At 44.5% G+C, this 24,767-nt stretch overlaps 1 protein-coding gene across 4 annotated transcripts in view; it reads right to left on the reverse strand.

The window, feature by feature from the left end:
• The window catches only part of ARHGAP26 (Rho GTPase activating protein 26), a 382,879-nt gene that overhangs the window by 56,619 nt on the left and 301,493 nt on the right, over positions 1-24,767 (reverse strand). For all 4 annotated transcript variants that reach the window (XM_084779977.1, XM_084779979.1, XM_084779980.1 and 1 more), the window contains one exon: positions 14,772-14,922. In XM_084779977.1, coding sequence (XP_084636103.1) covers positions 14,772-14,922 — 151 coding nt within the window. The remainder of the gene's footprint in view (positions 1-14,771; positions 14,923-24,767) is intronic.

Raw genomic sequence — 24,767 nt, forward strand, 5'->3', positions numbered from 1 at the left:
TTTGGTGGTTTATACCATAACCAAAAAACAGGGCATAAGGTGGAAAGCTGGCTCAGAACCTTGCAACAGGAGTATTCAGGTGACGGCTAGGCAGGCCTCCGTCTGGTTTAGACCTAGTTGTGTTTGAAGGACCGACTCAGTGCTGGTTTTATTAAGCCTCCCTTTGTGTTGGCCCTGGAACTGGCACACAGTTGAAACAAAGAAGCTCCAGGGGCTGAAATTCCTAGAAGCGGAAGAAGAACCTGGAAAAGTCAGCCAGGTATGCAAAGAAAAACAGCAAAGAGAATTAGTTCCATGGTAAGGCTGTACTAGGGGAGTTGCTGTGGACACAGGGTCTTATGGGTTCATGATGAAAATCAAGGTAGAACATCAAAACTGGCTTGTGGAGAAGAGGGAATTTAATTGAGAATTTCCTTATGGGCAAAGGTGAGAATAAAGGCCCTAGCCTTATACCAAGACTTGGTTATCGAATGTAATGCAGTACTGAGGCTCCTGTGTGTGACCTGCCAAACCTTCCCTCCCACCGAAGGTCAGAAAACAACACCATGGTCTGAAGTCGATACCAATTTAGCAGGATGCCTGGCGTATGATTCTATGTGGAAAACTGATAGAGATCTTTGCCACTACAACTATGAATAAACTGTTATTTGGAAGGGAGAAAACAGTGTAAGTGTGTAAGCATGTCCTGTGGAAATACTGGGAGGAAGAGGCTTTAAGTATGTAATCTATTCAAATACTAGACTGCAGCTTTCTACTCCTTTTAAAAATTTTTTCTTTCTTTCTACATCATTCTTTAATGGAAAAAATAAGTTTTAAGGTACCAGAAATAGGGAAACGATTAGAAATGCAATGTCTGATCATTTGTAAGCCTGTGCTGGACAGCCTGTAGATTCTGAGAGGTAGGAAGCCTCCTGATGAGTGGGCTAAGCTGGGCAGGTCACAAACTGGAACCCTTCTCCCTAGCTTGAAGCAAGCTGTCCCAAAGCACACAAGGAAGGTATAACAGAAAAAACAGGTGAGAGGTGGGTGGAGACCCTGCAAACACGAGGTAAAGATGCAACTCAACGGGAAGGGCTTCCGGGCAAACAAGGAGGCTGCTCTTCCTATTGAACTGTATAGCAGGGTGCTGTCGGTTTTGTGGGTCTGATCTCCATATTGGGGCAACAAAAGATCTGAGCAGATAGTGAGCCTGGAATGACGACCTCAGCAAGAGGTCTGAGTATGTGTCTAACCTACTGAAAAGTGACTATGGGTCCGACCTGGCAGATTCTAGATTACTGAGTGTTCCAGCATGCAGCAAGGATAGCAGCAAACACAGGAACAAAATGAAAATAAGTATTCTATGGGGGTAGGAAACTAGAAATGAAAGCAAGTACAACTTGTGGGTGGGCGAGGGACAATAGGAATGGGGAGAGGGAGAGGGAGAGGGGAAATTAAGTGTCTGTAGACTTCTATAGGACAATATAGGTTCTAACTATTGTCTATGACGATCACATCAACCAAGTCAGTCACCAGCATGTGAATCTCACGTTTAGTGGGTGTTGTCTTGAGGAGTCCCATGGTCCCTCCTGGATTCCTGACCTCCTGCTAGTTTCTTTTAACTATGACAACTGAACATTTTGAGTGCTGCCATGGGGTGACTAAGGACATATCCCTAATTTCCACTTTCACACAAAGGATCAAAGAATAGGAAAGAGGACGTGTGAGACTGAGGGGTGGACTGTTTCTCTCCTCCCCGAAGTGGAGTCACATGGAGTCTGCAGCATGAGGAGGCACTGCCTCTAAACGCTACAGAATGCAGGCTTCTCTGAGACTGCGGAGCCCACCAGCTCATCTGAAGAGGCCCTTCTCCTGCCTCGGCTGTGGCTTTGCCAACTTTCGAGCTAGGTCCTTCAAGTCAAAGGCAAAGAGTTAGTGGCCCTTATCCTTTCAGCAATCTGACACAAGGATGGACTTGTCAAACTTATCCTGCCCTCTAGCCTACAAGTTCCATCACACAAACCTTCTCAGCATGTGAGTTCATCACTCAACAAGACAACTAACAGGATTTTCAAATTGCTCAAAATTGAAAACAACCTAGGCTGCTTCCTGTTCTATCTCAGTGTCTTAGCCATGAAAGAAACAAAACAAAAATCATTTAGTGAGTAATCAAACAATATCACCTCCCTTCTCACAAGAGAAGGACGAAAAACTTACCCAAAGTCCTCTTTCCAAACACTAAGCAGGTGACCTCACTGTGCTCAAGGAGGTGGATGGTGATGAATGCAGGTTATGTGGCTGGTGTGTCTGAGGTTACCAGGGTAACTGCTGACCACTATTGAGTAACTCTAAGGTGTCTCCATAAAGGTCAGGAGTGAAGGCTTTTTCCATTACACATTCAACTTCAAAATGGAGCTTTTTAGAGGAAATTGGGTAGATGCAGACGGGGAATGGCAGATCAGGTGAAAGCACTCTATAAAGCTCAAGATAATTGAACTTCTTGCATCTGGAAGTGTTGACTAGGCCTTCTGAGGGACTTCCTGAGTAGCTGCCATGGTGAGATACCCCTTCTTTTTTAAGTTACAGCTTCCCAGTTTTAGCATGAACTCTGAAATAGTGTGGAAGAGGGTTCTAACTGAATGCACTCCACTTAGCTGCCTGAGATAGCACTCAGGTTCTTCCATAACAGATTTCCTGTATTGTTCCAAGCCACTGCTTACCAACCTGGGTGAGCCAAGAGAGAAGTCACAAGGCCACTGGAAGAACGAGTCAGTAGGCCGAACTTCATTTATAATACACTTAGAGCAATGCCTTCCTGGTACAAGACATGCTGTTCAAACAATGTCTTGTCCCTCAGCTCATCGTTTAAAGGATGGAATAGAATTATTCCCTAGAATGACATACTACAAGGGTGTAAAAGAATGAATACAAAATGATTTCAAAACTAAATTCCATCGATTTTTAACCAAGTTTTTGGCCAAAACCACAACACATGTAAAAAAATAAGTTTGTTCACTATGTAAGCGTGTTGAAAAGTTGTTCTTTCCACCATAAGCTCTCATCCCATCTGCTTCCTTCTGAGAAAACCAGACAAATTCATTTCCCTGTATCTTCCCAGAAAAAATTTCAGACATTTACACATACCTGTTTATGTCTATACCCGTGGGTTCTTGCCTAAGTGGTATTACATAATGCACATGAATTGTTTCCAAATCTAGCTGTATATCAAAATCGCTGAAGGCCCACCCAGATCAGTTAATGGATCAACTAGCTGAGGCACTGGACCAGAGTGTTGATGTCAGTTACCCTTTCTCCTACCAGTGATGCTGCTAGGAGGGATGGTTTGTGAGCCCCAGCTGTCTTGCTCTGTACCTCTTCCCACGAGTGTATATCTGCAGGCTGTTGGGTACCAGTGCACAAAGCACTGACTCTCTGTCCTACGCTGGCTACTGCTATACCTTGTGATGCACGACCATCTTTCAGTGCTGGCCCTCTCGGCTGTTTGCACAACTGTGCTGATGGTGTGAGTCGTCACTCTGGGAGCAGTTGGCATGGATCTCAGCAGTAGAGCTTCTGCACCCTCCTGCTTCCTGAGTTTACCAGGAAGGCTCTCTGGAAGACCATCAGGAGAGGAAGTACAGGGCCCAAGCATGCATTCTAATTCCTTGAAGTCATTGCCTTTTCACTGTGTCCCTTGACAAGGGTCTCTGCTCCTTTCATAGCTCTGCCTCTACTTAACTTTCCCCATTTGTGGGGTCTGATGCTGTATTAGCTATTGTCTCACTGAAATCTGACAAAGGACATGAAAAGACGGGAGGGAGGGAGGGAGGGAGTGTAGGAGGGAAGGCAGGCTTATTCTGGCTCACAGTTTGATTCTATAGTTCATGGTGTTGGGGAAGACATGGAGGCAGGAGCCTGGCATTGCATCCAGGCCAGGACGCAGAGACTGATGAACGATAATGCTCAGCTTAGTTTCTCCTTCATCCACCCAGCTCCCCAGCCCATGAAATGGGCCTCTCCCACACTCAGGGAAGACCTTCCCTTCGCGATTAGCCTAAACTACACAATAGCTTACGGGCAGTACCTGGAAGCATGTCTTCTAGGGGATTCTAGATCTCGTCAAGCTGGTGATCAGTAGTACCATCATAGGTACCACTGTCCATTGATGTTCCCTCAGCCTCAGGGTGGTGACTGGTTGGTAGTCACTAGCTCTCGTGTTCTGTATGATCTAATGTGACTCTGCTGCAACAACAACACTATCGGATCATGTTGTTTTAATTACATCAGTGATGCTCTAAGGGCTGCAAACTTCTCCTTGGATAGACAGCTCTACCTTTATCTCTCTATGGATGGCACCATTCCTTTTCCTAGAAGACAAGTAGACAAGGGCAAGTAGAAGCAGCAGTTCACTGTTTAACATAGCTATTTTATCCCTCTTCCAAGCGTTTTTGACACTATCTATGAAGCCACCGAAGTCTTCAATTTGTAAGAGTATTGGGGTACCACGGAGACAATGTCTGCAAGAAGCACACTGCTACCTTATGAAGGAAGTTGGGAGGCACTGGAAGAGAAGCCAATGAATAAACGACTAAGACCTTACATCTCAGAATGATTTTTTCTTCACAAATTGTTTTGCTTTTTGCCATAATGGCAGTTAAATCAACACAGAATCAGAAGCTTCAGAGGAATTCCCGAGGCTAAATTATTCCCTGGTGAAGACTTGAGACTGCAATTAGTTTCTAACCTAATTAGTGTGGCTCCAGTTGGCTCTACCCAGAGAAACAACGTGGTAGGTGGCTTGACAAGGCTCCTCCGGGAGAGCATGTACATCTGTTGGCTGACTTTGTGCAAACACCTTGAAGCCTATCTTATAATAAAGTGCTTCTATGGATTCCGTTGTATTTCATTATTTACATTTAATCTAGTTGTAGATATTTCATTTTACTTTTAAAGTTGTCTCAACATTTTTAACCTGAGCTGCTTTGTGTCACATCACAGTGAGAACAAAAACAAGAGTGCAGAGGGTGTACCTGCCACTACTGAACAAATCGATGCTCAAAATTTGTTGGCAAAGACAAAGGACAAGGGTCAAAAAGCCATGTGTTCAGTTGGCAGTGTTGGCACATGCCTACAACCCTAGAACTTGGGAAGTGGAAAAAGATGGATGAAGATGTTCACAGCTTTAGAGATAGAAGATTTAATGTCAGCCTGGGCAACATGAGATCTTGCCTCAAAAAAATCAAAATCACAAAATCAAGAACTCATACACTGCTTGTCAACATGGACAGGTTCTGAGAAATGTACCACAAAATTGTTTTGGGAACATGATGAGAGCAATTATACAAACTAAGAAAACTTCAATGTGCAATGTCACTAAGTGATATGACCTGGGACTGCCAGATTGCCACAGGCGCTACACCTTCTGGCTCACTGTCTGGTATTAGGAATTATACTGGCAGATGATATTTGTTGATTGCTTACTTTGAACTATGGACTTTGTTATGATAGCTTTACCCATCATCTCATCTACTTGTGGTAGGGATTCTGTTTGTGTGTGTGTGTGTGTGTGTGTGTGTGTGTGTGTGTGTGTGTGTGTATGAGAGAGAGAGAGAGAGAGAGAGAGACAGAGACAGAGACAGAGAGAGACAGAGAGAGAGAGCATGAAAAGAGAGATATCAGGCTGTCCTGGAGAAAGAGAAGGGGGCGGGGAATTGATCATCAATCAGGCTGTCCTGGAACTCACTCTACAGACCAGATTGGTCTTGAACTCTCAGAGATCCACCTATCTCTGCTTCCACCATGCTGGGATTAAAAGTGTGTGCCACCATGCCTGGCCAAAGGTAGGTATAATTATCAGTGCATAGCCAAGGTTTAGGTTAGAGAGGTAACTGACATACCCAACTTTGTAGTCAGAAAATGGCAGAGCCAAGGCTTGACCTCTCTAGGCAGAAGCTACTCAATTCCGCCACTCTCTACCCATTCCTGCAGTTTGGGAAAAGCTGACTCAGATTTTCTGTCCATGTTTACTGGGATCTACTCTGTTTAGTATTGTATACTGTAAGAAATGTTCTGTCAGTACCTACATCCTGGTCTTAGCACATCACACACAGGGAATGATCAGTGGAAAGAACTGGATGGCCTAGGACTCATCCACCCTCTCTATGATCAAGAGGCATGCAGTTGGGACTGGCTGGCTGGCTTCCTTGGTGGATCTGAAAATGCTGCTCTAGGGAGCAAACAGTGCTCCTCTGAAAGCACTCCTTTCTCTTCCTCGGCCACATAAGGTGTACTGACTTCTGCCAGGGCAGGGCTCTGCAAAGTCCCTTTCTGTCAGCCCTGCACAGGCAATGAGCCAGTGTAGTGATGATGCAGCCTAGCCCAAAGAGCTTTGCGATGAGCTAAACCATGATTTTTTTCCCCATGGCAGTCCACTGGCCTCGTGTCTTCTGTCACTGTACATGGTGGTTCTCAGACTTTAGCAAGGTCAGAGTTACCTGTGAGGGTTGCTAAATCAGAGACTGCTGAGTACCCTCACTGGAGAGTTTCATCCAGGTCTGAGGTAGGGGCGTGTGTGAGAGGATAAGCCTCTGCATTGCGCTAAGACTATTCCAGGACCTGTGTAACTGAGGCCAGATGAAGCTTCTGGGAGATCCTGCAGAACTTTCTAGATCCTGCACAGGGAAGGGGTTTAACACAAGAGCCTGGGGACTGTTTCTCTAACCAAGGAAGCATCTGCCTCCCAGACTAATTAAGAAAAAAAAACACTTTAATGTAATTTAGGTTACCCAAGGTAGATTGAGAATCTACTTATGACATCTTTGCAGTGTGTGTGTGTGTGTGTGTGTGTGTGTGTGTGTGTGTGTGTTTAGAGAAATGATCCCAAATTAATCCTAAGTGAGAAAAAAAAAAAACGCATTTCAGAATTCCTCCAAAGTCCCCTCAGGGGCACAATAGTGCTAAAAGCCAGGACAATACCCTCCCCCAATGAACCTACCAGAGTTCAGATTCAAGATGCCTAACACCCACATACCTATAAAACAGAGTGTCAGAAGGCATCCGAGGACAGCTAACTCAGAAAGAAATCCATTCATTCAGACTCCTAATTATAAACTCCGAGGCTTAAAGCATGCACTGTACTGTCAAGGCAATTTGGGAAATTACTTTAGATGACTGAATAAGATTAGTAAGTCTACAGAAAAGAGTCAGGCACTTTATATATTTTAGTTTGTAAAGCGGAAAAGAAAATAATATGTGTGAGGTGAAGCATTTTTCCATTGCGATTCCCATGTTCCTAGAAAACAAGGATGCAGTGGGGCCCTGGGAGAGTGCCCACCTGGCCCTCCCACACTCCTCTGACGACAGGCTGCAAGGATCCAAATGCTGCTGGCTGCTCTGGTGCAGGAGGAAAAATTCTGCTGGGTCACCAAGTGTGATGGCTGCCTTGAGCAGCTTTTATATTATTATAGAAATGATGACCAGCTAATAACCAAAAACATTTATCCAGTGAAATTCAGATGGGTCCAACCAGGCAGGAAGCCACACCCTAAACAAGGGAAGCCTAGCAGGACTTCCAATTAGGGAGTGAGATCTTGTGTAGGATAATGGAAAAAGCGGTCAAGAGAGAAGATGATTTGGAAAAAAGACAATAGGCCACAGCAGTAATATTCTCTAGCCGTGTCAGGACAATATATGACCAGTCACTCAAGGAGCTGCAGCCTCTGTAGCCCTAGAAGCTTAAGGAAGCAGAGGGAGCTTCAGATATGTCCCAGATACAGCAGAGAATATGTTGGGAGTCATCATAAAAAGGCTATCCTGTGAAAGCTATTCCATGCATTTGCAGGCAGAAGTCTGCAGAGATGGTTCCTGCCTGCACGTAGGTGAGTGGCCGAATCTTCAATCTAACAGTGACATCTTTCTCTATAGAAAGCCAGTCCAGCCAGAGGAAAATTCCTCTCTTCAAGTCCACAATCCAAAGTGTAGCTAATAACGACACTTCAAGAAAATCACAACTGTATGTTCTGGTGTAACTATCTTGGCATACGACATTGAGGATACAACTCTCTTTTAAAATGCCATTTTGTAAATCATCTCATCTCAGCTAATAGCTGTGCACATGCTCACGGGATGGAGCACAGGATTTGGAAGTTTATTCCAGGGAAAGAAATGGCTACCCGAGAAGGTCTTGGGTTAAGAAGGTCAGCTCCTCCCTGCAGGATCAGAGTCTAAGCAAGGAGTTGGGGGGGGGGGGCATGGAGGTGAGCAAAAACACTGGGGACGTTTTTTCCATGAAGCTGAAGTGTATGCTGGGACTGAGGGGCAGAGAGGACAGGCTGTGTGTGCAGAGAGGAGAGCTCCAGAATACTATCAAGGGCAGCACTGTTCACAGTGGGAGTATAGAGTGTGATGCAAAGAGTGATCTCACTGATGCTCACACCACCTTTCTTTGCAGATGCAGAAACTCAGACAGAAAGACAAAATCACCTTCCTTTTGTCCTTCAAATCTGCCTCCCTTACTCTCTCTGGGTTTTCTTCACAGAACTCATTTGGTTTTCTTCCCCCGTCTCATTTGCTATGGAATATAAAATCCACAAAAATCAGAAATCACCTTGCTTCCTCTGTGCTTCAGGGGAGGGTGTGCTGGCATTGACCCCAGGGTCTGGTGTGCACCTCACTGCTCCTTCAGCCCCTTTGTCGCATCCCTGCTACTTTGCTCACATCCAGAGGCGGGCTGTGTGAATCTTCGCCTAAGCCCACTGGCCCTCAGCTACTGGACCTAATATGTGAGGCCAGCTGACTCTAGCAGATTCTGGAAGCATTTAGTATGTACACAATTTTTAGGTCAATGGAAATAATTAGGAAATGTGTATGTGTGCATGTGTTAAGATTAAATGATAAGAAAATTCATCTTACTTGTGAGGTCACTGACCAGTGAGTTTTTGGGGAGACAGGGATTAAGAGCACTAAGACAGGCAGAATGCCTAGGCCAGCCTCTGCCATTGTTAACTGTCCCCACACTGAAGGTTTTTCACTCTTAACATTCTCTCCCTGCCTGAAGAAAGCATACAGTTTCTAACATGGGGCATCAAGGCGCAATGTAATGTCCAAGGTGGGGCACCCCCTTAGTTTTTATTCAGTATTTGTTTACTTTCCTTTTAAAACATCACTATCACCTTACAAGCCCTGGGCAGATACCAAGTCTCTTGATCATTGTGGAAGGAGGGGTCTTTACTTTGAGAGCCATCTTAGGCACCTACTGGACAACCTCCATACTGAAGGTGTACTAGTCCCATATCTCCATAAGCCCCTAAGATTGAGGGTAGGTGTGTTCAGGGCTATGGGCTGGTAGTCTGGCTAATCTATGTTTGTGTCAGGATGAAAACCTAAGGTTCCCTACTTTCCATTTCAGTGGTTGAGCCATCCTTTTTGTTAGCCTCAACCATTAGTCCCAGATTTATTTTATTTTTTTCTTAATTTCTTGGAATCTCACTGATGAGACACTTTCTTTCTTTAAAAGGCTCTAAAATCTGAGGTGGTAGTCTCCACACAGCACTCTGCTACAAGCATTTCTATCCTACCACGTGTCTCAGCTCCATACGACAGTATGAGGTCATAAAGCCACAGGCCTCGCATTAGTTAACTATTGCTGTTGACTAAACCACTCTTAAACGTAATGGTTTAAAACAACATGACACATGATTCATCACAAACCTATGAGCAGCTTGGCTGCAGGTCTTGCCTGGACTAATTCATGTGGCTGGACTCAAATGACTTGTGGCTATGGGCTGGGATTGGCTGACACACTGGGCTTCTTTCTGAGATAGGTTACCATGCTCAAAGTTAGACCCACTGCTGTATAAGTTAGCTGGGTTCCAGGAGCGTGACGTAGGAAATCACAAGGCATTTTGGCCAAGGCTTGGAACTATTCTAAGTCAATTTTACCACATCCTATGGGCTACCTGACTAAGTGTGAAGGGTAGCCAGATTCTGGAGACTTAACTTTTAAGGACGGCAGCAAAGATGCTGACCCTTGTTTAATCCACCAAAGGCCTGCAGGTAGAGGCATCAGGAGTGACGTGAAGAGCTTCTGAGACTGTAAACACTGAATGTCATCTCCTGTCAGACTTAACGTGGGTTACATGCAGCTGGCCTTCCTTCTTTTGAAAAGAAATTGAAAAATTGTACTTTTAAAAAGGATATGTTAATAGATTGTTATTTTAGAGAGGTACAGGATTTACTTCTAAGTTTCTCCAATTTTTACCATCTTGATGTAATATGCTTGTTCTGATGGATGAAGCAATACTGATACAGTATTTTTAATTAACGCCCCTAGTTTAGGACAGGATTCGCTCCTTGTGTTCTACAGGATTTATTGATTTTGAAAAAACAACAACAACAAAGTATCTTGTATCTACCCCTAAGGTGCCATATTGAATAGTTTCAGTGCCCTGAAAATGCCTTGTCAATAAATCTTTATCCTCTCACCTCTCTCCTTGTATCCATGGCAACCACTAATTATTATTACTGACTCCATAGTTTTGCATTTTTCAGAAAGTCAAAGAGCTGGTATCACACCGTTGAAGTCTTTCCAGACTAAACTCTTTAGCTGAGGAATATGCATTTAAGGTTCCTTGTGGCTTGATGATGATACTGTTTTTTTTTTAAACATTCATTTATTTAGTTTGCTTTTGCACATACACATGCAGGTAAGGACAACTCCTTACCTTGGGTTAGAACTCACATTGTCAGAGCTGGGAGCAATTACCTTGCACACACTGAGACAACTCTCAGGCTCCAGCTCACATCCATTTCTTGTTGAATGACAGTGAGGCGGAGATGCTACTACACAATGGATCCACTAACATCTCCTGACAGATATCCTCAACTCCTTCCAAGCTTTGGCAGTTAGTAAAGAGGCTGTTTAAAAAACCCCTGGGGGTGTTTGTGTCCATGAGTTTTCAACTAACTTGATGAAACACCAAGAAGCCTGAATTTGGCCATATGATAAGGTATCCTCAATTTTGTAAAAAACATAAATTTTCTTCCCAAGTGGCCATGCTACTCGGCATTCCTACCAGCTGTTGTCATCTTCACCGACGTCGCTGTTGCAGGATGTTGGCCGTGTTGATGAGTACAGTATCTTGTCTTTGTTTTCATCTCCCTGTGACGTATGATTGGAACACTTTTCCATTTCCTTTTTCTGCTATCTGGATACTCGGTTTAAGAGATGGGAGGTATCTTTTTGGATTTCTTGCCCATGCTGTTTACTTATCCTTGAGTTATGAGATCTTTGTGTGTCTTGGACACTGGTCCTTTATCAGATATGTGTTTCGCAAATATTTTTTTTCCTAGTCTGTAATTTATTTGTTTTCTTAGCTTTTTTTTTTTTTAAGTTTTAGTTTAAGGGAAGTTATAACAACAATGTTTTCTTTTATATATCATGCATTTGGTGCTGTATGGAAAAAGTTGCCATCATAGCCACGGTCAACCAGGTTCCCTCTAAGCTGTGCAGCTTAGCACTTTATATTCAGAACTAAACCCCCTTGTAGTTAATGCAGGTGAAGGGAGAAGATTTGTGTCTAGATTAAAGTTTTGTCTTTAATGCCCATACCCAGAACGAAATCTGGATTTGTATATAAAATTCTTGATTTTAATTATTGGCTAATTGCCTCCCCCAGCCCAGCTACTATGACACACCTGTCAATAGGCTGTCAATCCATGTTGCATCATTTGGGCTTCCTTGTCCCCACCTCAACCCCCACCTAGGTCTTCCCTAGCATCCGCCTAGCTCACACTTTCTCTCCCTCACTTTTCTCACCACTTTCCTCTGATAAATTTAACCAGATATTCAGTAAACCCTGACTTTGAATGCACTTAGAGTTAGCTGCAAGTGTGTTCTTGCATTCAGCACTGCCCCCATGCCACTGTCTACCCTTCTTAGCCAGAGTGTAAACTCAGAGAGAGCAAGAATTCTGCTATTCTGTTTTACTCTAAGTAGACTTACAGAGATCTAGGCATGAAATAGTATCAGCAAGGTTTGCTGACATTCAGAGACCAGCTAGACTTTGTTTCTAGATTATCAACTGCCCTTTGGTCCCCAGGAGAAACCTGGCTACTGCAGGAAGCTTAGTGAAGAATTGGCCGGGACTGACACATAGCAGCCTTGCCCTGACATGGATAGAGAGCTGGCAACTCTGACTTTGAGGTTCAATGTAGCTTTATGCTCACACTAACAAGAGGGCCTCAGTGTCCTGGGAGGACTAGATGCATCATCAGAGTAAGAGCGGATCGTGAGTAATAAACATGTTTCTTTCATTACGATTTCTACATGGCCATGATGATCAACTAGTGTGTTATGAAAAACAGGGAAAGAATGAGCTAACTAAAAAGAACAGGTAGTTTCCTAGTGACTTGGTCCTCATATTATGCCTAATTAATAGGCAAAGGAATGATAATCTTCCACCCCAACCCTGGCCACATTTTTGTTTCCACTTGCATAAAATGTTTCTAAACATCTCAAAAGGAACAAAGATGGGAGAAATGAAAGGGTGGGTTGTGACTCAGCCCAAACACCACAGCACTGAGTGCTGACAGGCATCTGAGAACCCATTTACTCAAGGAAAGCAGTGATTCCCATTTGTCAGGACTGCTTAACTTCCAACTCTGGTCCTCCCATGCAAATTCTAGGCAAGAAAAACTGGAAAGGCAGGAATCGGGGGCTTAGGAAATGGCAGTTAACCCACTGCAGGGTTTCTAGGGACTCTGGCATAGCCTTCACAGAGGGATGGGCAATGCGGATACTCTGCTGACAGCTCCACTGCATCCGTCCTCCCTAACTCCAGATCCACAGGAATCAGCAGTGACTCACTCAGCCTGCGTACAGCAGCCTTGTGGGAATACAACCAGGGTCCTACTCTAGTGTCTTCTAAAGACAAACAGGAACCACTATTCCTGATGTCACCCTCCATTCCCTGGAGAAGACCTGGATCGGAACGAGGCAAAACAAACTAACAAAACAACAAAACCCTCTTGGATTTTCATGAAACAGGCTAAAGGATCCCAACAAATGATGAAAACCAAATCACATACGTATCCTTAAAAATATCCCAAGGCGCCCCCTCCAGCCTAGTTTAAAAAATATTATCATCCCCTTTGCATTTAGCCGCTAAACAATCGCTTGGTACACACTGTACTGAGTGGTGACTCGGGGCCCAAGCTACCAGCAGAAAAGCAAAGACTAAAGATCACTGGTTGGGATTGGTTGGTAAGATCAGAGTATTAAGCAACCTGGGATAGAAATTCAACTGTGCAAGGAACAGCTGTAACATATGCTAGGTTCATTGATTTAAATAAAAAGGAGACGAGAGGACCAAGGCAGGAACAGAGTAGATGGATGAGGAGTAGCTCATAGGGTTGGAGGACAAAGGGGGCAAAGGAGGAGCTTGATGGCCCCTTGAAAAGCACGTGCACAAGAGTTAGAGAAAGCACCCAGCAAGGCCAGGAGTCCCCATGGGCAAGTCCAGCTACGGAGAACCAGGGAAGACTCTGCGTCCACAAGCCAGAGAAGTTCAGCTGGTGTAAGCTCTGGAGCTACTGCTCCACATCTTGGTGAGCAAATGCACTATATTGAACTCCCTGAACATTACGATCTAAAGCTGCTGACACCCAACAAGAGCACTCCCTACCTTGCATGGTTTTAGATTCCACCTCAGGCTGTAGTTACATTTTCAGTATAAATAAGTTGTAAGTCCGTTTTGCAGTTGTTTTCCTTCTTAAGCATTTAATAACCCTTACTTTGTTCTAAAACAAATATTGGACCCATTCTGTGGGTGACAAATATCTGAGATAGAGGGGGACCTTAGGGTGCCATCATAGAACACCACACTGACAGACTGGGAAAAGGTGCTGCTGTCCTGTGTCGTCCTGAGGTTGGTGCCTCACCAAGAGAAACAACTGTCTGCAGACAACCCGGGGCTGAGCCCTGAATCTGTTTTCACTAGGGAAAAGCAAAGTCAACTCTTTCCCCGACTCTTCTACAGCTGGTGGCTGAGCATCCAGCTGTTCTGGCCAGAGCTCACATTCTTTCTGCAAAGACCCTAGCTGACATGATTTATAGGGTGGTCTAAGAAGCATGCTGAGCAATGTGGGTTGGAGTCACAAGACAGGACTTTCTGGCCCTGGTTGAATAGTTTCTGGGGAGGATTGGACAACTAGCCCCAACACTTTATTTTGGCTACAGATGCTCAGAGCCCCAGATGGAATGAAAGATGAAATGGCTCTTCCCTTTTATAGTCTCTAGTGAGAGGTCACAATTACATGAGGGTTTGATAGGGAGAAGACACAAAGGGCTATTCTACACCAAGTGCTCGTCTGCATGGAAGCAGACACGGGGCAGCAGCAGACGCTGCCAGTGTTGCCGGGGGAAGGGAAGCTGAGACAACGTGGATGAGCAGAGCAGACTTGGTTACTCATCTACTTAATCCTTGGTGTTGTAACACTGGAGAAAATTGCTTTTCATGCCCAGGAGCCAGCACAGGCAACAGCCATCAGCCAAGCCATCTCAGCAAGACAGCGCGTCGCAGACCAAGGCTAAGAAGCAGTATGTTAAGACTCTCTGTTGTGGTTGATAATGCTTAAGAAAAATCCACAGCAAAATCAGCCAAGTTCCAAGTTCAGGGGAGAAGGCTGAAATCATGTTCATGGAGTGATGACCCACAGTCAGTGTGAGCCAGAGACATTCTCATAGGACAGATGCTGAAGGCCAGTGGGTAGCAGACGGGCGCTATTATACTTACAGTGAATTGGGCCGAGTAGGCTTGACCACATCCAGGCTTGGGTCACTGGAATTCATATTGGGCTGCAGGCTGCTGCTGGAATTAAGGATGCTGTTTGCACTGGAGGAGACTGACTCCAAACTGGAGTTGATGATGCTGTTCCTCTGCTCCTCTGAAGAGAAAAAAAAAACAAACAATAACAACAACATAAAGCCCCATATGAATGCTAATAGAATAGGAACTGGCTCCTCCCACACTTACAAACATTTATAAATAAGGAGACTAAATTGAAACATCTGAAGCTTTGAAAAGTACAGAGGAACCAGGCACAGTAGCATGTGCCTATATCTTAATATTCAGAAGGTGGAGGCAGGAGAATTAGGAGTTGAATGCCAACTTGGGATATAGGAATAAGTTTCTGTCTCAAAAACAAACAAGTCATCCAAGCAATATAAAATGAAACAAAGAAAGAGTAGAAAAGTTAAGGTCCAAAACCCAACAGGCCATGTGGGTTTTAAAGCAAAGGCCCTTTCTCGTGCTGAAGTGACGCAACCCACCTTTAGTATAAGCTGGGCTCTTTCCTTACAACAGCACTCTCACGTCACTTCATCTCAACTTGTCCTTTCTTTCGATTCTCAGATGGTAAGGACACAGAGAGGACCTCATAGATTGCTTGCATTCAGCCACATTTCTTTTTTCTAAAACCCCTGCCTCTGATGTCACCCTGACTGCTTGAACCATGTTATACCTCCAGATCTACAGTGCATCACCACAGAATATTAATTTGGCCATCAATTTCCAGACTAACTTGAGGCCACACCCTAGAAACATTTGTCTACTTCTGGAGTCATACATCTGAGATTTAACTTCAAGTTAATTCTTTAATAAGCAGACATGTAAGAGCTACACAGTTTTCTGTAAACACAATACAAAAATATTGATGGCCCAAGCCATTGCATTTGTATCTGGAAATTACTAATCACTACCAATCTAGAAAACAGAAACCTGAAGTCTCTCTAAGAGCTTGCCTCCAGCTGGCAGTGAGAGCCCTGGCATTGCCGTGTGACTTCAGGGACATCCCATGTGACCTCAGATTATTTTTCAGGTTGACTTTTTAATTTTATATATATGGGTGTTTTGCCTGTATGTATGCTTGTACACCACATGCATGCCCTGATGGATTCCTGGAACCTCATGTGAGTGCTGAGAATTGAACCTGGGTTCTCAGAAGGGGCAGCCAGTGCTTGGAACCACGGAGCAACTGCTCCAGCCTGACCTCAGAGTGCAAATGAATCTATGAAATGGGGAGAATGGGAACTGCCCTGCACAGCTCATGGGCTGTCCTGAGGATCAAGTGGGATCATATGCAGGAATGTGTTTTATAAACGTTGGAACACTGCTCAAAGAGAAGAACTTTCTGTTTCTTCTCATCTTAAAAACCTTGGAAACAAGAACTGAAAGATCTGGCAGGGGTGGTGGTGTAGCTAAATGGCACGGGTACTACTGGTGGAGCAGCATGTTGCAGACCTGGAATGCCTGTCCCTTCCCTCATTCCAGACACGCTGGAGTGGAGTCAGCTGGTTTTGCTGGCAATGATTTCATTTGTCAAGAAATAAGTGGGCTAATTCTTCTGGAGCCTTCATTTATGAGTTAGAGGCATGCTACATCTCAAAGGGACAGATTGGAATCACTGACATTCTCATTTATAGATGAACATTCGAACCTGGGTCTCTGTTAGTCAGGAAAGAAATGAGAGCATTAAAAAAAAAAACACTGTCCCTTGAGGGCTGGAGAGGCAGCTCAGTGGTGTGGTGAGGGGAGGGGCAGGGAGGGAGAGGAAGAAGAGAAGGAAAGGAAGGGAAGTTGGGGGTGAAAGGGAAGGGAAGGAAGCATGAGCAGGAACTTACTGCCCAGAAGAAAAAGAACTCCGGCAAAATACACTAGTGACCACTTAGTACATGAATTCGACACTCGCAGAAGGGAGATTAGCATCAGAGCACAGAAAAGAAGGCTGAAAACTTCTAGGTAGAAGATCTGATATGCTGACAGTCTTGACTGAGGGTAAGTAGTTGAACAGGAAAGTAAAGATTATTCCAGAGAAAGGGTCAGGGAGTAAAAGCGAAAGCAAACCAAATGTTTCAGTGATTCCATCAAACTACACCAAGACAAACTAAAGCATTTGGAATAAATTAAGAAATCAAGGGAAAATGACTCAGTCATGTCACTTAAGACAGGAGGCCCCGCCCGCTGTAGGCAAATGAATACCTGCTTCTGGGAGCAAAGGAAAAGGCTAGAAGACTCCCTCCGATGAAAAAGAACTCCCCCTTCACACAGGGAGCTTGGCACTTGAGTCCAAATTGACTGAGGCCAGCTGTGGCAGCCCCATCTGAAGCTAGAATGGGAACATCTAGATTGGTGAAGAAGAAAGGATTACATGCTAGTGGACTTCAGAAGAAATCAACAACCAGTTATGAGTCAAGCCAATGGGCTCACAGAGGACTATGTGAATGACAAGAGGAGAAAGAATGCAGCTCTCAGGGGTGCTCCTAAGCTGGCTAAGTTGGTCAAAATGTTCTCCTTCCTCAAATGTGTTGTCAGCGAATACCTCTTCCTATATCAGCCACCAAAAGCCAGAGCACAGGATTGAGGAAATGGTGCAATAAATTCTCAGTAATAAAACACACATCAGGAATGTGGAGCTGGATACTTTTATGAAAATATATCTTAGAGCACTGACAGTAGATATAGGCTTGGTCCCTAATGAGACAAACCACTCAAGTGTTAGCATAGGCTATCTGACCCCAGAGTACCTATTAAAATGACCTGTGAGGTCAGAGGTCACCATATGTTTCTGGTGAATAGCCCATACATTCTGCACACCAAAACCCAGAGAACAGTCACACATTAAGTAACAAATAGAAGGAAATAATATGCAATCAGAATTTCTTCTGCTGGACTGGAGCGAGGCAGTTTTGTGGGATTGAGTTGTACAGGTGCTTCAGGCAGAGACCTTGAAACCAAAGCATTGGTGAATGTGGGCAGCACTTATGTTTTCTGTACAAATCAGGAGTAGAAAATACAAGTATGCTACCAGATCACTGCAACTAAAAAAGGAAAGCCACAGAGCAATTTTGGTGATGTTGTACTTGTTCTGGGGTTGCCATGGAAATGTGGAAGCTAAGCTCCTGCACTTTTCATATTTACTAAGTGACTGCAACTCACTCTAATGGCAACCTTATCCTACACAGGAGGCAGGATCTGTTTATCACAGAGCCCACAGGCGAAGGCTGGGAAACACAGAGCCAAGCCAAATGCACAGGTCTTGGCAGGCTTGAACTTGTCTGGCTCTATAAACACACAGAAATGAAGGGTAAACATGAAGCATAGATCCTTGTCACTTTAAGGGATATTTCCCACTCTGCAGAGGCCTGTCAAAATTTGGGCTACTATGTTGTTTTTCCACAACCCAAAAAACTAGAGGTTGAGAAGGACTCAAGACTCCTCAAAGAGACAAATCTCCCTACTCCACCACTACACTCTTCACACTCCAACATGAGGAGAAAAGGGAGTCACAGTCAGAGACTTTGCACAGGCACAGAGTTTTCCACAGACAGCAGGGAGGCATAAGCACAATCCCCGTAGGCATTCTGTGGCTGTGGCTGAGAGAGAGGTGCCCTCTCCTCTGCTAGTTAAGAGTTTTGCAATGAAGTCTGTAATGCATCATCTTGACAAGATAGGATGATAATAGCATGGCAGCTTAATGAATTTTGCAATAAAAATGATGAATGCACAGCAGTTTCTGAACTTGCCATCTCTGGGAAACACCCAAGTACATGGGAAGCTTAGACTCGGCTTTGTGACTGTGCAATGCAGATTCTTTTTGCACTATAGCTTTCCTTCCTGATAACAGAGCAGAGCAAGCCAGAAAAGCCAAGGTGGTGTGCCTCCTGCTCACTCAGTCTCAGTGCCTATGATAAAAACAGTGGTCCAAACGGTTTGTGTAGTATGCTGCGGCTTACAGAACAGCAGCTCAGGCAAGGAATGGTGGCGTAAACAAGGGACTGGTGAGTGAGAAAGAAGTATGGCCAGTGTAAGGCTTGATCATCTGTGCAGCGCCCAATACGGATTTTGCCAGGTTGTCTTCAGTGAACAGCCTCTAGTTTGGTCCAGAGTGGACTGGCTAACTGATACACTTTCTTCCTGTGGTGCTTACAATATCTTTTTCCTTTGCAAAGGAAGGAAATACCAACACAGGTAGATTTTGTGAGAGGGTGGAGAAGGCACAGTGGCTGGGCTAGGAATGCACAGACTCATAGAATGGGGCATGGAGGCCCCACGGAGAAGCATGGCCCTGAGCCTCCACCCTCCCATACTGAAGGCAGCAGAGGCTCCACTTAATGGCTGTGCTGGGCACTGAATGTTTAGGGGTAACTGGACTCATTACCACACCTACCACAGCCAACTTTGCTGCCTACCCTGCTGTGGACTGCTGGTAAGAAACTATTTTTATACCACAAATCATTATAAATTGGCTTGAGACAGTAAATAGATAATATAATTAGGGAACTTTGTTTGTGATAAAAAAAAAAAGTCAATACATAGTAAATAGGTATTCTTATCCAATATAGAAAATACAGAAAAGCATATACATATAGTAATACCCAATATGTGCTACCTTCTAGCTATATTCATTTTGATATTTAAACATTCAGTTATTGTGCTATCTGGGCAGAACACAGACAGACTGACAGATACGCACATATACACACAAAGAGATATTAGCTGTCTTTTAACAGAAAGATCACACTTAGTGCTGTATTATCTGCTTTGTTCTTGTAATGACAACGCACAGATGCAGGCCTATGCCATCCTTCGTAATGGCCTATCTTAACACTCTTCTTATTTTCATCTGTCTTCTACACATCAGCTTAAATGGCAACATCAACTATTTGCTTTTCAGCCACACACATAAACCACACATAATTAAACAAAGAGCTACATTACACCTTCTGGAGCTTCTGTGACAACCAGAATCCATGTGGACAAACACATCATCTGCCAAAGCAAACACATGTGTCCAGAGCACTCAGGATCTCCAAAGGCAACCTGAGAAATGGCACATGCTGAAGCTTTGACTGCTCAGAGAAAGACATTGCATAAGCCTCTCAAGTGTGTGAATTCCCAGTCGTTTTTCACCAAGGAAGACACATATGAGAAGTATATAAGCTAAATTCTTAGCCTAGCCGGGCGGTGGTGGCGCACGCCTTTAATCCCAGCACTCGGGAGGCAGAGGCAGGCGGATCGCTGTGAGTTCAAGGCCAGCCTGGTCTACAAAGTGAGTACAGGATGGCCAAGGCTACACAGAGAGACCCTGTCTCGAAAAACCAAAAAAAAAAAAAAAAAAAAAAAAAAAAAAAAAAATAAATTCTTAGCCTCTTGCTGAGCCTGTCTGGGAGAGGGTCCAGGATGCATTAGCTGAGCTAAAAGCATTAATCAGAGCTATAATTCCAGCAGCTAGTTAACACGATCCATATGAAACAATGCCCAAGAATCCATCCTGTGCCTAATCCACCCCTACCAATCCAGAAATGTACGCCAAGGTTTCTGATGTGTCTGTGCATGAGTGTTAAGGGAGCTGATTCTCGAAGCAGGGTGGTGACGTTTCCGTGCTGGATGCCTCCCCTTTGGAATCTGCAGGGCCAGAGAGGGATTACATTCCTACTCAACAGTAAGGTGACACTATGGCCTGGTGATAATGGCCATAATCACAGACAACAGCTATTAGGTGCTTACTGTGTTCTAAGCCTAATGTTATGAACTTTGCACGCACTGGCTCATTTAATTATGGGAATTACCCTGCAGGACAGCTATTATTAATGATCAGGTTTACAGATGAGAAAACAAAAGTATAGAAAGGCAGAGTAATACTTTCAAGGTATCAGCACTACTAACTCTGAATACAGGGTCTCTCGTCCCAGTCACTTTGTCAGGCCCCTTTACTGACTGACAGGAAGCCTAAGCGGCGGCCTGGTTATGACAAAGCTCCAGCAGTCTTCAAGGTCCCTACCCCACACAGCTGCTGTTGGTGTACCTTGAGTTAGTGCAGCGACCAGGGTGTGGATCTCCTGCCTCTGACTGTCCTGGAGAAGATGGAGCATATCCATACTGTCACTAAGCGTCCTACAGTCTAATGCTCGCTGACATCTAAGAATCATTGTTCCAAGAACTTCCTCTCAACATCTTTGTGTCAATACTGAAAAGTGGGGATAAGATCACTCTTTGTTGTCAATCTGCAGCCTCTTGGAGGAGACGGCAGAGGTATAAGATCTCACTGCAGGCTCTCTCCAGCTCTTCTGGCTCTACTTTCCATAGCTGTCCTGCAAAGGTACAGCTTGGTGTTAGTGCTCTTCACTGGAATATACCAGTCCTGTTTTTGCTGGGCGGCAGTTGGTGTGGAAACCTGGGGGTTACACAGTAATCCCCCTTGCTACCCTCCGTCTGGTGGCACAGTTGAAAAACCTCCTTCCATCTGTTCAGAGGTGATCACAAATGAGAGTGCCTGGGCCCAGCACGTTAAAACCATGCAAACTGCTTTTAGCAGCACTGCTACTGGGTCTGGAAGGAAGGCTGCCACCTGGCTATAGACTGTCAGTGTGCATATTAAGAACTCATTCAATATGGCTCAGCTGCCCCAGAAGTATCCCTGGAAGCTGGGACAGATGGCTTTTCCCGCTTCCGAATTTCAACTTAGCAAGGTTTTCACTTCTATGGCTCAAAAACTGATGAAAGTGTCCTTGCAAAGACAAGATGGCACAGGGAAGGGAGGCCATGTGGGTGACAAACTCCAGCTATCTGCCTAAAGCCTCCAGTCTCAGTTTATCTGTCTATAAATTGCAGCTGAGTGCCTTCCGACCTCAGAGGATTACCAATTAGGGGTAGGAGAAGAAATAATGATGGGCTCAGCGTGATGGCTGGCACATTACTTGAGCTAGAATTGCTTTTATCATTGTTACTGAGTGAGGCTCAAATAAAGCTTAGTCTCAAGGGTTCTTTATAAAATGTATCCATTTATTCTTCCACACTGGATCCTCAGCCTAACACAATTTAACTTGCAGATCCACAAGAAGAACTGCAAATACTTGCTCTTCCAGATTAGGCCACAGCAGTCACCCCTAACCAAACCATGTCTCCCAGGAACTAGCCCACACATTAAAACTGAAATTCTGGGTCAGAGTGGTTAATGGTTTAGCTTTGAGGGACAGTGAATGGTACAAATCTCCTACTTATTTTTTCCTGGGTGATCCTGAGTGCATGGCTGAATATAAATCTTATTTTTCCTTCTGCTGGAAAATAGGGACGTTACCTGTGTCACATAATTTTAAGGTTAAAATTATGGTGTTATACACAGAGCCTAGCATGGAGGAAAAAACCAATAACCCTAAAAGGCTCTATATTCCTATATAGTAAACATAGATAAAGGAAAAGAGATTTTAATGGATAAACGTCTTCTAGTTCAAGGGGAAACTATATTTCCACAGCCACGGCTAGGACTTACAGCCCTGCTCAGGCTGCTCTGCATCAAAGACATCCTTTGAAACCTTTGCTCAGATTTGAACCCTCATTTCCTTCAGAATCTTTCTCAAAATTCCCCCTTTCAGAAAACACTCCTTGGCCAACTACAGACACCTCTGCCAGCTTGTCCTTCCTCTCCTCATGACTATTCAGTGGTTTTCTGATGATTTGCATGTGTTGCTACAATGGCTTCTAAAGCTCATCACTTTCTTTGTTCTTTTCTAGAATCTCCATCTCAGGGGCTGTTCCCTATGTCATCCCAAGCCCTACTTCTACCACACACCGAGAAAGCCTTCAGACTGACCCAGTTCTCCACCTAGATCAGAGCAAGAGGAACTTCCTGGCTCCCTGTCCTGCAAAGAGGCCATTACCATCACAAGTACAGCCTTAGGTTTGGGGAAAAGGAAAAGGCAAGTTGGAGAAGTCTTCACTCACTCCATAAATGGAAGCTCAAAGTCATGCTTGGGTACTGGATACGCAGAAGGGAGAGCTCCTCCTGGGAAATGAGATGCATGCCCATTCCAGCTCCATTCCAGCATCTGGACGCTTCCACCAGACACTTCTGTGGGTCAGAAGTACAGGTGCAAAGACAGGACCAGGCTTATGACCTCTCAACATGACCTTCAGGACTGTCCTCTAAGAAAAAAGGCCAGTGAAAACATGAGGCTACAAACACTGGCCCAAATTTCTATCTGAGAGAAAGGAATGGGCCTCAACTTCTGTAGACCAGGGCCCATGAAGTGGAGTGCTAGTCTATGGAAAACTACAACCAGACCTCAGAGGAAGGTTCCTGAACGTTCCTGCAAAGTACCTTACTTGAGGATAGCAGGACTATGCATATGCTATCAAAATGCAGGCACTGAAGAGAAGAAAAAGGAGAATAATGAGGCTCAAAAGAGATCAGTCAGGGGGCTGGAGAGATGGCTCAGTGGTCTAAGAGCATTGTCTGCTCTTCCAAAGGACTCAGGATCAATTCCAAGCACCCACATGGCTGTTTACAACTGTCTGTAACTCCAGTTCCAAGGGATATGACATCCTTATACTAATGCCAGGTGCAGTGGCACATACAGAAATAATGTGGTTACAGCCCGAACAATAAAAGTATAAATGACTGAATTAAGGGACTGAAGAGGCCTTATTTGAAGGATGTCATTCTATAGACATATGCAACCTGCTTTCGCAGATTACCCTGAAACCGAGCTTTTACTCCAAAGGTTGCTCTGACAAGGCTTTCTGCCTTTGTCCATAAGCTGAACTAAAAGAAGCTTGAATTGCACGGAAACTTTACAGGGCACTGTCACCTCCTGGAGACAGTGACAATAGAACACAATTAAATCAGAACTTGCCACCTCCTGGCCCAGTCCTCCTTGCACCACCCACTTCCTAGTCCCTGCTAGGGAGCTTTCCACAGCAGCCTAGGCACCATTCAATTTCCGTTTGAGCACTGATTTTTACTATAAAATGCGCATAGTTTTATATTCACATACACTGTGCAAACAAAGCACAACTAGATATAAGTACTCACACGTGCATATTCAGATATTTCTACTGAAATGCCTTTTATAGATGTTAGACCCTCTACTAATATCCACGTGGAGACTGCAGCCCTACTTCCGGTCACTGGGAGGAAGCTGTATTGCTTCATCGCCTGCACCCAGGACAAGGCAGTTTGTTCTGCAGCTGAGACATGCCTTCTTTCACACTTCCTTTACTTTCGGCCCCATGTCTCCTGTGATAAGCTCTAATCTCAGCTAAGAGATTGCCTCCTCCTCTCCCTCTTCTCTCCTCAGTGCTGTAAAGTGTGCTCCAGGACCAGGTCCAGGGTTTCTGCTGCTCTAGGATGACCACAGGCCAGCAGTACCTGAAGCCTGTGGAAATGACACAGTGTGCCCTGTCCCTGTCTGCACTGCACACTGCTCAGCAGGAAACCTTAGGTGACCGGGCGCTCCTGGAAACCTGAGAAGTGCATTACCCTGTAGCTTGATGCCTTATTCCCTCAGCAGATGGGGATGAGGTCAGTCCTGTTCCTAGTGTTCTCTGGTACACGCAGCGGGGCCCAGGTTCTGAGCCGAGTATGGAAAGAATGAACCCCACCAGATGTTTAAGAAGAACACAGGCTTCTGTTAGAAAGGAAGCCAATGCCAGGGAAGAGTCCAGCATGCCCATGGCCTAGGGACTCCTCTAGGAACTGATATGAAGGAAATGGTCTGAGTAGAAATGAGCAGATTTAAGTATAAGAACATGACAGTAGCTTTACTTATGAAAGCAAAGTACTTGCTGTTAACCAAATGCTGCTAGCTTCCAAGGTATAGCCTTCCTATGGGAAATCAAAACATCTTTAAATGCAATAAGGTTCTGACAGCAAAAAAGGTTTGATTTCATGAGTTATGGTAAGAAAAAGGCCTTTACTTTTCAATATAAAAGGATATAAAACCTGGAGAGAAG

Source organism: Acomys minous (assembly GCF_964271855.1).
Source record: "Acomys minous genome assembly, chromosome: 4".
Lineage (NCBI taxonomy): Eukaryota > Metazoa > Chordata > Mammalia > Rodentia > Muridae > Acomys > Acomys minous.